This window comes from Lygodium microphyllum, chromosome 29 (genome assembly GCF_053477565.2).
Source record: "Lygodium microphyllum isolate KBCC chromosome 29, Lygodium_microphyllum_v1.1.10, whole genome shotgun sequence".
NCBI lineage: Eukaryota > Viridiplantae > Streptophyta > Polypodiopsida > Schizaeales > Lygodiaceae > Lygodium > Lygodium microphyllum.
Window position 1 is genome coordinate 9137663 of NC_141163.1, and position 15830 is coordinate 9153492.

The 15830-nt window shown below is 43.0% G+C and overlaps 1 protein-coding gene across 1 annotated transcript in view; it reads right to left on the reverse strand.

Moving 5' to 3' along the window:
- Window positions 1-15830, reverse strand: part of LOC148010358 (uncharacterized) — a gene marked incomplete at its 5' end in the record, with an annotated part of 56308 nt that overhangs the window by 8747 nt on the left and 31731 nt on the right. The window contains one exon of the mRNA XM_087671061.1: window positions 13565-13648. Within this exon, the coding sequence (XP_087527187.1) occupies window positions 13565-13648 (84 nt within the window). The remainder of the gene's footprint in view (window positions 1-13564; window positions 13649-15830) is intronic.

Genomic DNA, 15830 nt, shown 5'->3' on the forward strand with positions numbered 1-15830 from the left:
TCTCTGTAACGGTGTGGAGATGTCTAACATGCACAATCACAAAATCTATACAACTCAAAAGGAGAGAGGAGCGGAATCTACGATCCCATAAAGCTACCGAATCCGCGGTCACACCATCATGAGGATCCACAATAGATCAGGATGTAGGGACTATAACAAAATCCCAAGGGTCACAGTCGTAGAGGAGACACTCCATGCGGCACAACCATATAGGGTAGTTCATTCCATCTAGCTTGTGAGATGCGGAGAGAGAGAGGGTAGGACTAGCACCTGCTCACAAGATGCCATCAATGCCAATCGGGAACTAAAAGCCCCGAAAGAATATAAGGGGTGTTAGAAATCAAGCTCCACCCGCCAGTTTGTCTTGGTGTGTAACCGACATCTGACAGCTAGTGTACAGTTGTCTCCATGTGACTACATTAAATAAGTCGGGTTAGTAGTTAGTCAGTGACTTGACTAGAGTTAGCCAGTCTAGTCAGTCTAGTTTACTATACATTGTATTGGGTGGTTTAGTGTTATGTTGAACAATGAAGAAAAGACATTGAGAGCTTGGAGGCTCACGGATATGGAGTTTTCCCTATCTCTCTCTCTCATCTTTGAACATGGTATCAGAGCATCCACAAGACTGGGCTCTGTGGAGTAGAGCATTGCAGAAAAAGATTTCAAGACTGACCTGAAGGGCTGGAAAAAGAAGAGGACTGACTGTCATTTTCACTATTTTACTCACACAGAGGTATGCATTGTTGAAGGAGAGTAGCCATTGGTCAAGAGGCTGTTGGTGACCCTGCTGGAGCATCTGAAAGGCCCTATTGAGCCTATGCAAGCCTTGTATAGGCTCAGATCAGCCATTGTGTACAGCAGCAACCCCTGCTGAATCAGCATGAACTGCGCCTTTAGAGCTGGGTGGACTGCAACCTGTCAAACATCAAATGGGGCACTTGGACAAGAGTCATAAGGCATGTATACTCACTCTTGAAGATATCTGAAGAGTACAAGAGGCAAATGCTTGTGTGGGAGCTCTGTTATGAGCTGGAGTAACAGACACAGATCTGTAATCAGTTCTGAACTGCTGTGAAAATGAATGGACAGCATGCATTCAGTCATTATTGACATACAGGAGCCTTGTACTACACTCAGAAGGCATCTTTAAAGCACAAGAATGTGTCAAAGCATGTATACATTGGATCAAATGTCTTGGAGCTGAGATTTCTTGCTCAGAACACTCAGATTTGAAAGCCATTGACAGGCTGGAAATTGTCATACACAGTGAATAGCAAGCATTGTACCTTGCTGAAGCAATACATGTCACTTTGGAGCTTCTATCACCTATATGAACTGACATATGCATGCTGAATGTATGGAGGATTTTGGAAAGCATTGGATGCTGCTGAATACTCAGATCTGGACCTGAAATAATTGCCTTGACAGTGCTTGGGCTGGTTATGAACAGTCATGTATTCCTTGACAGTGATTAACGAAGACAGGTTGTCTATGCCTACCCAAATGCTCATGTATTGAACCCATCACTTCAAAGTGAATGTATGACATGATTTAAAGACTTTTTGGAGCTGCTTAAAGCTTGTTATGCTGATTTTTGGTTGACTGCAACCTGCAACCAAACTAGTTGACATTTGTACTTGCTGGTTATGCACCGCTTTGTGCTTCTATGCCTATGTATGGCTTGACACATGTACTAGCAGCCATCTAGGAAGTTCTGGGACATGTATGACATGTATGCATGTTGTTTTTAGACTTGAATTTGTTGCTGGTTATACACAGTCTACAGTTTTCAGACTGCATCATTGGTCCCTGACAGTGAGGTTGCAGGAGTTTAAACTGAAGCAAATACATAGCATATGTATTGATTGTTTTACCTACGGGTTAGACCATCTGTTTTGGGACTTTTTTGGGTTATCAATGAGCTGAAATACCCTGGTTTTTTACTGCAATTAGTTGCAGAAAACTGTCATAAACTGTTGTGGACTGAACTTGGTCAGTCATACTTATTGGTTTGATGGTAGTTAAACATCTGACAGACAGTCTATTGCATCATGGCTAATGCACATGGGACTGATAATATCACTCAGATAGTTGGAGAGAAGTTAGACAACAAGAACTTTGCATTATGGAAATTCAGAATGAAGAACTTTCTAGTTGGCAAGGGTTATTGGGATCTATGTACAGGAGATGAGGCTGCTCCTGAGTTGCCTGCAATGAATCCAACTAATGAACAGAAAAGAGCTCATAGGCTATGGAATGAGAGAGAATGCAAGGTGCTGCATTGGTTTTCTCTATGTATATCTCATGCTATGGTAATTCAAATCACTGGATGTGAGACTCCGAAGGATGCTTGGGACATAGTGATGAAAAATTATGGAACCATGACACGTGCACGGAAGATCCAGTTGAAACAGCAGTTCAACAACATGTCTAGGAATGACAGGAGCATCCAGGTGTATACCACGGAGATTAAGACCATAGTTGATCAACTTGCTACCATTGGCTCAAGTGTATCAGGAGATGATATGATTGTTGTTGCCTTGAATGGATTAGGGAAAGAGTACAAAGCTTTTGACACATCCATTTCTGTTAGAGAAGAGCCCCTTACCTGGGAAGAGCTAGTTGCTTTGTTGCTGCATGAGGAGGTCAAGCTTGGTTTGAATACAAGTTCCAGTGTATCTCAGAGTAGAGACACTGTGTTATACTCTAGCCAGCGTGGCAAAGGATTTAGAGGTTGTGGTTCATTTCGAGGTCGTGGTAACACTCGTAATGCTTATGGACAGCCGCAACAGCAGGGTAATTGGCATGGTGCAAATACACAAGGCCAACGTGGATCTGGCGGGTTTAGAGGCAGGGGGAGATCATCCCATGGTAGAGGTGGTGGATCTGGTTCATGGTAGTCATCTGATCAGTCCAACAGGGACAAGGATTGCCATTATTGCGGCAAGTATGGGCACATTGCAAAGGATTGCTACAAGAAGCAAGGAGATATGAACGCAAAGGGCAGACAGCATGGGCACTATGCATCTTCCAGTGGTGTTCATGATGAGCAAGTTGATAGACTATTTGTCATGCAACATGTATCCAAAAATGCATCGAGACATAATAGAGATTATAGATGGTACATTGACTCTGGAGCGTCGAACCACATGACACCGTATGAAAAGTGGTTTGATGAGATGGTTGCAGGTACACATGGTCATGTATGTACTGGGGATGACACCCAATATGACATAAAACATAAAGGGATTGCCCCTCTCATGATGCCTGATGGCAAGAAGAAAGGCCTGCATGATGTATTACATGTACCGACCATAACAAAGAATCTTTTGTCAATGGGTCAAATGGCAGAACAAAATCTGCAAGTAAGATTTAACAAAGATGGATGTTTCATTGAGGAGTATGGAAATGGCTGCAAGCTAATTGCCAAGGGCAAAAGAGATGGCAAGATGTTTACTTTGGATGCGACCATTCCAAGACTTAAGGCAGCCATGTTTGCTCATGATGAGAGTGCCATTCGGGAAGTAGAGATTTGGCACAAGCGGATTGGACATGTCAATGTACAAAAGCTGAAATCTATGCAGCAGAAGGAAGTAGTACTTGGATTACCTAAATTCAAGTATAATGACTTTGGTCATGTATGCCCTGCATGTCAGTTTGGAAAGCAGGCATGGTTTCCGTTCATGAGACATGTAAAAAACCGCACTAGGCCTTTACAATTGGTGCACTGTGATGTTTAGGGTCCTTCACATAATGCTTCATTTGGAGGTGCATGGTATTATGTCTCATTTATCGATGATTTCAGCATATACACTTGGCTTTATATTTTGAAGCATAAAGATAATGTGTTTGATGCGTTCAAAGATTTCAAGAAGCATGCAGAGAATGAGTTGGGTTGCTACATATCATGTTTGAGATCAGATGGAGGAGGTGAATATGTCTCTAATTACTTTGACAGGTATCTTGCTAAATATGGGATCAGAAGACAACTTACTTGTAGCTATACACCGCAGCAAAACGGTGTTGCAGAGAGAAAAAACAGGGTCCTGATGGAATCAGCTAGAGCTATGCTGAATGAGAAATGTCTGCCAAATGGTTATTGGGCTGAAGCAGTGATGACTGCTGTCTATGTGCTGAATCGAACCCCTACAGCAGGGATTCATCTTGTCACTCCATATGAGAGGTTGTATGGTCATAAACTTGATGTTTCGCACTTGAAGGTATTTAGTAGCATTGCATATGTACATATACCAAATGAAAAGAGGAAGAAATTGGATCCTAAGGCAGTGAAGAGTGTGTTTCTGGGATATGCACAGGAACGGAAAGCTTATAAGTGTTATGTACCTTCTACGCATGAGACACTCATAAGCAGAGATGTGGTATTTGATGAGTTAGCATCCTAGTATGGGAATCCGGTTGCAGTGCCTACTGATGGCTCACACAGTATGAGTCGTGCTGAGAATACTCCTACAGAGAGTATTTCCATGAGTGGTCAAACAGGTGATGTATCATCTACAGTGAGTCCTTGGACAGGACGATTGCGTAGCCACACTACTGCATCCACTGACACGGATATGTCAGTGAGGGGGAGAACAGATAAGGAAAAAGAAAAGGTTTTTGAAAATGTAATAGGTCTACTCACTGCAGGTTATGAGTCATCTAGTAGTGACAGCTTAGACAGTGAATTGGGGATTCCATCTGTTATGACGCCAGGTGCTAGGCAGAGTCGTTATGTGCCGTCTCATGAGAGGCAAGCTCATAGTGAGCCACAGCTCAAGAGATCAGAGAGGGTCAGAGGACCTATTGATAGATACACCTATACTGGATATTCAGCCCGTCATTATGCTTATATGACGAAAGTAACAGATTTTAGAGAACCAAGTTTGATGAGGCAGTTGCAGATGAGGATTGGCGTGCTGCTATGGATAAGGAATATTCAGCTTTGGCTAAAAATGGCACATGGGATCTGGTACAGTTGCCTGAGGGTAAAACACCTATTGGCTGCAAGTGGGTGAGGTAAAATGTAAATCAAATGGATCATTGAAAAGATACAAGGCCAAGCTGGTTGCAAAAGGGTATGCGCAGCAGTATGGTCTTGATTATGAGGAGACTTTCAGCCCTATAGCAAAGATGGCTACAGTTAGAACTGTGATTGCTTTGGCAACAGCTAGAGGCTGGAAACTATGGCAGATGGACGTAAAAAATGCCTTTCTGAATGGAGAGTTACGGAAAGAAGTTTACATGGAACAGCCTAAAGGCTATGTGCATCCAGAATTTCCAGCACATGTATGCCGGCTGAAAAAGACATTATATGGGCTGAAACAGGCACCCAGAGCATGGAATGCTTGCATCAACAGTTATTTGCAGCAACATGGTTTTCGATTGGGTGATGCTGATCATAGTTTGTTTGTGAAGAAGACAGATCGTGGCTATGTATTCCTAGTTGTCTATGTTGATGACTTGATCATTATAGGAGTTGATGAAAGCGAGATTGCTGAAGTAAAGACATGTTTACAGGCTGAGTTTAAGGTCAAGGACCTAGGAGAGCTGAAATATTTTTTGGGGATTGAGGTTGTCTCTACACCTCAAGGCATATGGCTGCTACAGACGCAGTATGCTCAGGACATGTTACAGAAATATGGTATGGCTGATTGCAAGCCTATGGATACGCCTTTAGAGCAGAATGTCAAGCTGCAGATTGATGTTGGGACAGAGATTGAGAATGTTACCATGTACAGACAGATGGTAGGTAGCTTGATCTATCTCACGATCACTAGACCTGACTTGAGTTATGCTGTGGGGCTAATCAGTCAGTTCATGCAAAAGCCTCGCAAACCACACTTGGATGCAGTCAGGAGAATTCTGGGATATGTAAAGAGTACCAGAGATCATGGGCTGTTTTATGCATATGGGAAACCCCTTGACTTGATGGGGTATACTGATGCTGACTGGGCTGGTTGCACTTATGACAGGAGGTCAACCAGCGGCTATGCATTTGGATTGGGTAGTAGCATGATCAGTTGGCAGAGTAAGAAACAACCTACAGTTGCATTGTCCAGTACGGAAGCAGAATATTGTGGTACGGCCTTAGCGGCCTATGAAGCTATGTGGTTACAGAAGTTGCTGAATGACTTGGGAATAAACTTGGACAGTAAAGTAAGGCTGTACTGTGACAATTTAAGCAATGTCATGTTAGCAAGCAATCCTGTTTATCATGCAAGATCGAAACTCATTGAGGTTCACTACCATTTCATCAGGGAAATGGTTTTAGCATATCAGATTGACTTGGAGCATGTGAAGACTGAAGACCGGGTAGCAGATATCTTTACCAAATCACTTGGTAAAGATAAGTTTATTCACTTTAGACAGCTAGTTGGAGTAATGCAGATGATTTGAGTTTTTGGTTTGAGCTTGAGGGGGAGTGTTAGAAATCAAGCTCCACCCGTCAGTTTGTCTTGGTGTGTAACCGACATCTGTGACAGCTAGTGTACAGCCGTCTCCATGTGACTACATTAAATAAGTCGGGTTAGTGGTTGGTCAGTGACTTGACTAGAGTTAGCCAGTCTAGTCAGTCTAGTTTACTATACATTGTATTGGGTGGTTTAGTGTTATGTTGAACAATGAAGAAAAGACATTGAGAGCCTGGAGGCTCACGGATATGGAGTTTTCCCTATCTCTCTCTCTCATCTTTGAACAAGGGGAAAGAGTAATAAGATGGTGGTCAATTTAAACGATCCCGAACCACATGATCCCCCATAGGGTACACGTCAGACATATCTATCCTTCAAGAAATACTTGCAAGAAAACAAAGAAGATACTGCAACTGGAATGCCCTCCACCTATACGGGGTGCGTCAACCTATGTCAAGATTCATCAAAAATGTATCAATGCTTGGTCATAAAGCCTTATTACAATGATTTACTATCAACATTGGAGTGTGCCTACAAGGTTAGGGGTCTACTGAACAACAAGGAGTCATTATGGGCCACATTTTGATGATTTCTTTCTTCTATGCTAACCTTCTTCAAGAGTGAGCTCTTGGATAAGAAACACAATACTTTCAATTTAGTTCTTTGTTCCCAGTCTTTGAATCAAAGTCCAAGAACACTAGGAGAGTAAACACTAGGAGGGTAAAGAAGCTTGGACCAAGCATATCATTGAGCTTGAATGATTATTAGAAACTTGACTCCTAGCTACACACGCGATCATATGAAAAAAGGATTATAGGGAAGTATGGTTTGACAAGCATGTCAAACAAAGAGACTTCTAGAAAGACAAACTCATGTTGCTTTACTCCATTAAGGGACGCAAATACAACAATCCATTTATAACACATCGTAAGAGAATATATAGGATGTAAACCATCTTTGTGTCTCATAGAAGAATACATATGACATGTGCTACAAGAGTCCACAAACTATGAAACATAACTTATGTGGCTTTCCACGAGTATCTCTCTTTGATCTTCTCAAAGTTAGCCCAAACACCCCTATGACCAATCCATAAGCTCTCACTAAAATAACACATAATCTTCAATTGACTCTCCTTGTCACACAACTTGCAGTGGAGAGCCTTTCTTGTTGTTTGGGTATTTTCAAAGAAATCTGTTTTTCAAAAGTAACCATATGCTTATTGATGAAGACGGTAAGTATCCAAGGTAGGAAGGGAGAACTGGATGCCAGGAGGGTACGCTGACTGAAAATACATGCTGTAAGCTCTATAAATGATGATGTCAGCACCCAAAAGGGGTTCCCATCCCAAAACAAAGATGGATCCAGTATACACAGCAATAGGGAAGTCTGTCCGCCAGAAAAACAGGCTGTCCAGCCTGCAAATGGAGTTATGCAAAGTGTTGAGGTGCCGTCTAGGTGAGGGGAAGACCCTCAGCAGGAAAACACAGCAAGCACAGGAGTTTGTCAGCTTGGAATGGGTCGCCCTGTCTGTAGGAGTAACTGCCTGGCCTAGAAATTGAGTATCCTGCACAAGCATTGTCCAAGAAAAATCAATCAATGTACTGATACCAAGCCCTAGGAACTTGCTTCAGGCCATAAAGGGCCTTCTGCAACCTATAAACATGGTCCTCCTTCCCCTGCACAAGAAAACCAGGAGGCTGTGAGACATAAATCTCCTCCTCCAAGATGCCATTCACAAAGGCCAACTTCATATCCATCTAATAAACGGGCCAACGCTGATGGGCAGCCAGAGCCAAGATAGCTCAAATAGTGGACATCCAAGCTGTCGGTGCAAAAGTCTCAAAATAATCCAAACTTGCCAACTAAGAGAATCCCTTGGCAACAAGCCGTGCCTTATGCTTGTCCAAGGTCCCATCTGCAAGATACTTGGTCTTTCGCTTTCCTAGATGAGGAACCAACTCCCAAGTCTGGTTCCGCTCAATAGAATCAAGCTCAACCTACATAGCACTACACTAGACATCCTGTGCAAGAGCCTCGTCAACTATAGTAGGCTCATGATCGTGAAGAATCTGAGATATAAGAGTATAGTTCACATAGAGTGAACTATCCCACTAGCCCTGTAACCTAGTGAACCTACATGGGCCAAGAGGTGTATCAGAGCAGTGAAGATGGACTGACTGAGTGCTGAACCTATCTGAAGAGGAGATTTCAGCACAACACAAGACTGCGTTTCCAAGATTTGAGGGCGAGCGGGAGGGCTGCGCATCGGATCAAAGCTGAAGTGAGTGTGGGCGTGCGGGAAAGGAGTCTAACTGGTGAATTTGCTACAGGTTATTGCTGTTCAAAGGGGAGGAAGGCTGAGTTTTAGGCCTTCCATAGCAGATTTTACCTTTTTATCCCCTCCGAAGTGTGAAGAAGGGTTGGGCACCGAAGGAATCAGCCTTAGAAGGCTGCGTTTACACAGTCGGAGGGGGCTGATTTTGCGTCTGTGCAGGCATTGCAGGTGAACATGTCTACCGAGACTGATTTGGAGTTCCAAGCGATCATGGACAGGAAGGTGCCTGTCCTACCAACTCTTCCATCAAATCAGAAGCTTAATGGTGACAATTACCGCAACTGGTAGGTGATGATGTTGGCCATTTTGGAGTCTTATGATTTGGCGGAACTGGTGATGGAGAAGATTAATAGGCTCTCGATAAGAGATGAGTCCAAACTCTCTTCCAATGCTCGTGCGGAGTTAACCAAGGCCCAGTCTCATTGGGACAAACTAAATGCCAGGATTCGATCTTTTCTATTTCTGTCTTACACTACAGCCGTGATAGCTCACATCGAGCACTTGACAATGGCTTGAGAGATATGGCTAGAGCTCGATCAGATGTACAACTGGATAACCCTGATGAAGAGGGTTTCTTTGGAGGTGCAGATGCGGATCCTGTCCATGAATAAGTCTTCTTCGCTTCGGGAACACATCAACAAGCTTCGACAACTTCAAATGCAGGTTCAAAATGCGGGGAAGCCTATTTCCTCCGAAGACATGGCGATCATTTTATTGTCCCAGTTGCCGCCACGATTCGGTACCTTTTACTCCGCTCTTATTGCCTCAGGGCGGGAGTCGACTCTTCGGTGGGAAGAGTTGGTTCCTATGGTCTTGGACCAAGAGGAACAATTGAAGGGACAAAATGCTTCCAAATCGGAGGCTTTGGATAGTCAAGCCTCTTAGAAGAAGAGAAAGGACCAAAAGAAGATGGAGAAGGATAACAAATCCAAGAAGGACAAGGAGAAGGAATCAACTTGCCATATTTGTACATAAGATCAGTCACTGGAAGAAGGATTGCCTCGACAAAGACAAGAAGGACACCAAGAAGAAGAACACGAAGGATTTTGGAGCAGTGGCTGCACCCTCGTCAGCTGCTTTTCTACACTTAGCAGTCATTGAGGACTCTACACCGAAGACTTCTGATATTGCAATGACAGCTCCCCATGCTCAAGAGTGGATTGTGGACAATGGTGCCTCACGGCACACAACTCCTCCTTCCGTTGGTGTTGCCCATTTGCGACCTTCGCGTGGGCAAATTCTCATTGGAGGCAGCTCTTCTATATCTATTGCTGCACGGGGTGAGATGCAGCTTATTCCAAATGGACGTGGTGGTACCCATACTAGTGCACACTGCAGTCGGACAATTTTTTCATTATTTTTTCTACAGTCGGGTGCATTTAAATGCAGCAATTTTTTCATTATTTTTTCTACAGTCGGCTGCATTTAAATGCAGCCGACCTGGTGCTGGGCATTCTTTATTTCTTGGCTATTTATATTCAAGTTGTGGCACACTCTATGTCATCGTTCTGATCTTGAGATCTGTTGGCTGAGACTGACTGTGCTCGAGCTGACGGAGATCGAGGTCATCAAGACAAAGATACACACAGATATTTCCTCTGCCCCCATGTATTTTTCTGCACTCTTCTACAGCATACTATACTGCAGATTTTCTGCCTTTACACTCTCTCCTCTCTCTCTCTCCGTGTTCACTCTCTCTCAGTCTTTGTCCTACACTTCCATATCGCTGCACTCTAACAAAGAGACCTCATCCTCCAAGTCAGTAAAGCCGAAAAACCAGTGTTGAGACATCCTCAAGAACTTGCAACCACCCCAAAAACTGTGTTTGACAAGAAAATGGCATGAAAACAAAGGAAATCAGCCATCACCTGCACCCAGATAGTGTCTCATGTGTCCAGGAGCAATTGCCTAGGTCCAGAAGCAGTCGCCCACAGGCAAAAGGGTAAAAAAGCCGTATTTTGTTGCCAAATGATGTCACCTGGGCTGGAGGGAAGTCACCTGGGCAGCAAAGAGGTCTAGAAGCAAGGGAGAGCAATCGCCTAATCCGTAAAAGGCTGCGTTGGCAGCAAATGCAAATCTGGGGAAGTGTGCCAGTTAGTTCAGGGTGGTCTTCGCAATGCTATAATCTCTAGTTTGTTGATGATACCATGTGAGAGAACGCAATGGAAGAAGGAACTTGAACATAGAGAAAGAAGACAGCAAGAAGATGAAGAAAGAAATCTGCACTGACTGAAATAAACGTTGAATACAAACAGATGGACTGATCAGTCCCTGCATGCAGCCCGAGGCATCAATGAGGGCACCAAATCTCGCCTGAAATGATGGCAGTAACAGCAGCACCGGAGACACAAGAGTGTGCCCACAGTCCGAGGAGCAGCCTGCAAAAGGAGTGATCTACCCTAGCTAGCCTCCTTGCTATAATAGCAGGAAATAACCAAAACTGGTCGACCTGAAGCTGCATAAAAAATGCTGAAAATAATACAGCTGACGTGGCAAAAAATCAGGGAGACAAGACAATGTCTAACAGAGTGGTCCATGCTGGGGAATGCTGAAAATGCACACTAAAATGCCAAAGCTCCCACGTCTCCATCAGACTCTAACAAGAGTTCACAACCGGGAGATGACAAACTGAAAACACTAAAAGTGATAAGCTAACAAAACAATCTCAAAGACCCTTAGTCAAGTCCCAGAGCTTAGCCTGTTGATGAGACCATGGCTGAAAACATTGAATAAGTTCAGCCAGATTTGCCGATAATGAGATTAGAAAAGCATCATGTGGATAATGAAGTAACAATAGACAAACCAAGGCCAAGATGTCCTCTGTAGCATGCAAACACTACCTCATAAGTGAAGCATGGTAAATCCCATATTGGCTTGACACATCACACTGTTTGCACATAAAGAAGCTGTCTTTCAAATGAGGCTAGGGCTTCTAATGGAAAAATCACATAAAAACCTTTCCAACAACTAGCTCATGTATATCTTGAACACAACATGACTTAAAAAACAAAAGCATTCCAAGCTCAACTTTCCAAGGTATCCATCAAAGAGTGCTCCAAAGTAGATTGGGAGGGGTGGACACACATGTTAAAAATTGCCCATAAGCAAACCTGGTCTACCCAAAGACAAAGAATCGTGAAACTGGTTCCTTAAAGCTTGACAATGCAATGAGGGATTAGGTGTATAAAGGCTAACTAGCGATAAAACCTGCCCCTCAAAAAAAATTTCAAACACTAGAAAGCGGCCATGGTCTCATGCACCACCATAAGGATAGCCAAGTAGTCCATCGCCTTGCTACCAACATAAAAAAGATGGAAACCATGACAATCCAAAATATGATCAGCATCATCATGACTTTTGTGCTCAACAGCACATAACAAATCCCAACCATTCTCATGCAAAATGTGCCATATACCATGTTGCTTACTAAAGAATAGATCGCGTGAACATTCGAAGTGGCAATCTGCAAATCTAAAATCAGAATCAAGGACAAGGCTAGTCACGCCTCACTCGAACTTTCTTTGCCAATGCATCAAGAATCACATCATCCAAAAATCTGCCAAAACTGCAACAGCATCCTATCTCAGACAAACAAACTTCAATAAGGATTAATTCCATTCATGGGGCCAAAAAAGGGTATCTATGATCCCATGGGGTGATCACCTTTCCTTTACAATCAAAAAGCAAGATGTGCCAGTAAGTCCCTAGGATGATCAGTAGATACAGTAGCAACTCCCACTCTACTTAGAGCAAGGAGAGGAATGTTAGAAGGAATGCTATTAGAAGGAGATACACCCTTTCTCCGCACACGTGGGCAGAAGGAATCCTAGAGATTGGACTGCTGAATCAGGGATGGCCGAGCCTCAACCATTTTACTCTTTTTCGAACAAACCTTTGTTCAGATCCTCTGTCCAAGCAAATGTTGACTAAGCACATAAGTGCATGGATTGTTTACCCTTATCCAAAGCCCTCTATAGAGGGGTTTCACCATCCTTCAGCTCCTCATCTAACATGTCTACATCCACCATAGGGGCAGCATTTCTATCCACTTTATCAGGACACTCAGAAATAAAGCGACCCAACTACCCACAAGAAAAGCAATGGCTGGCAAAGGTGCCCCATTTGAGCCAACAAAGCAATGGACACATGCCAGAGCAATTTATATGCAGCCAATTAGGCTTCTTGTGGACAGTGTCCCACAACATACATAATCGGTTCCGATTGGCAGCACGCAAGGTAGGTGGCACCAAAATAGTGTCAATCGCAGCCATGGCATCCTTCAACAAAGGCCAATATACCACTAGGCAGCCTTCAACTTCCACCCGGATGGGACATTCACGCTGAAGCAGACATTGGAAATCTGCAAAGGCCTCTATGAACCAAGCGACAATCAAAGCACATAGGCAATTTTGCAAACAGAGCATCCTGCATCTGAGGAGAATGCAACGGCACTTCACAAAAGCCCCTAGGGCCTACAAAGATTCCATCAACACAGTCTGCCTACATCAAGGAGGACAGCCGTTGACAGATTTTAGAAAGCATCAAAATTCTGCAGGTAAAAAACAAGATGGTACCCTTCTCATAAAAGCCAAAAACCTATGTGTGTATGTGTATATGTATGTGTTCTTGCTTCCATACTGTACATTCACCTGGAACAGTATTGATGCACATTGTGTCTTTGGGAAAGAGGCAATGAGAAAAAAGCAATCATGCTTCTTTTGTTTTTGCACTGCTTTTGTTTGGAAAAATTCATAAAAGAACAAGAAGCTTACAAATTGACCTTCAGACAGTTTTTATACTTATGTTTGAAAAATACCAGCTTGATCTCAGCATCATAGGCAGGTTGTTCTGGAATGCCTCTTTGAAAGCCTGAAGTCTCAATGATCTGTACTGCAGGTTCCTGCACCAGACGTTGTTCACTCAATCTTGACAATTGTGTCAAAACTTTGTATTTTTCTGCAAAACATGAAAAGCCCTGGCATGAACTCCAATCGAATAAGTATTATCAAGGCCAAAACTGTGGGTAAACAATTGTAGTCTTACACATACAAAGGATGAAGGTTTGATATATTAGAAAACAAGCAGCAGAATTTGATCTCAAGTACCCTTTTAGAACTGCCCAAGTCAAATCAACATGAAACAAGAGCAAAAAATTGGCTATCACCATGCCACATCTAGAGAGAGGAAATAAGTAAAGATTGTCATGTAAACAAGAGCTATAATCCTTTTAAAAGTCAGAGGAAAAAAGTAATATGCAACAGTACAAGCAAAAGAGGAAGAATCAGTCAAAAGCATTGAATGAAAAAGGAGGTGAGCAAGAAGCAAAAATAACACCACTAGAGACACTATATAAGAGCAATGATTTAGCCCCAAAATTTTAAGCCAATCATACAATGCCATGAAGTGTTTAAAGTCTTATCAAATATGGTAGCATTAATGACTTTGGCTTATTTAGAGACATGTAGTGTCTATGTCTTGCCTTCTTCACAAGACCAACAAAGGCTTGTTAGTTACTGTTCATTTTTACATTCCCATCAATGGAGGTTATCATAGCCCAAGGCCACAAGCACTCATCTTTTGCCTCCAGTCCCCAAAAATAAAGCATGAGTTCATCTACCTTTTCCTTTTTCTTTTCTTCTTTTTTTCCTTTTTTTTGGAGAAAAGAAAATTCTACTAATAGCACCTCAAAGAAAAACCTAAGGCAAAGTACAAGTGCAACAGACCCAATAGTGAACAACCAATCTGGTGGACTATAATGTCAAACTATCTAAGGGGCAATATGGAAAAAAGTCCTGGAGTCCCATATTCACAAGAAGGCCTCTCTTCCCTTCCTCGTCCTCTCAAAGCTGCCCTAATTCCTCTCCCATCTCTTGTAGAGAGTGTGGATGATCTCTATCCAAATCTCAATGGAGTCTCCATTGTGGATACATCCAAAAGGTCTACAGTATGACTACATCTAATGGTCCAAATGTACTAGGCTATAATACACACAATCAGCTTACATCGATGAAAATGTCCCTAGGACCATTGTGTGTACAAGCAATCTAAGGTGGGGATCCTACTCAAATGTCGTCCAATGATGATTAAAAAAAGGCCCCCCCAAACATCCTCATAGCCACATGCTGGGCCTCTATCTATGAGGCAAGCCGCAACTCCCCAAGTCACCACCATGGCCGTTGTTGTACCATGAAATATCATCCTAAGGGCTCTCCTCCATACCTCTTGGGCTCTAGGGCAGTCCCATAGGCACTATCTTTGTGTCTCCTATGGCTCCCCACATCTCGCCCTGCTGACCACTAAGCTCCTATGAGATACAAGCCATAAAAAGAGAGATCTTTTTGGGCCTAAAGCTGTCATGTAGCTTCCTCCAAAATTCATATAATAACCAGTCAGAAATGCCCTCTCTGTGCTAGAAGGAGATGGCTACTCATGCTGCTCTCATTCTACTCATCTAAATCCTCTTCCCCAACCTAGTAGTATGACTAAAGAAGACCACATCACATGGTCTATCAAGAAATGGATCCCTCCATAGCCACTCTCTTGGGTCCCACTATAATCTTTGAAAAGGCCTCTTCTAATAAGCCCAAATTCTCCATCCAACTATCAAGCAAGTGGTCAAGTCTGGTTCAATGTACCACTTTCTCTCATAGTATGCCACTACTCTGATCCTCTATCTAGAGCATCCAATGAGCATTGCCTAGTCAAAGTCCTCTCGCTAGAGGCCACCATCCTACTTAACTATAAAAGTGAATCGCATGCTAGTCACAATGACTGCTAGAAGAATAAATCCTCTAGACAAGAGACCAATCCAAGTCTAAGAAGTGGATATATATGTATGTCAATCTGGTGGAACTCCCTCTATCACAACCTCAATCATAGCTCTAGCTCCCCTAAGACCTTGTAGTCTCTCTCTTTGTCTCTACTGCAATAGTTCCTAGAATGCAAGCCAATCTCCCATTGACACAACTACCTGTAGGGAAAATCTCCCCCATGATAAGTATGTTCCCTATCCAAGAGTGTGGCCCAACTCTAATCTCAAACAGTGATTGAAGAGAAGAGGCTGCGTCCTCTTTCTACGATAG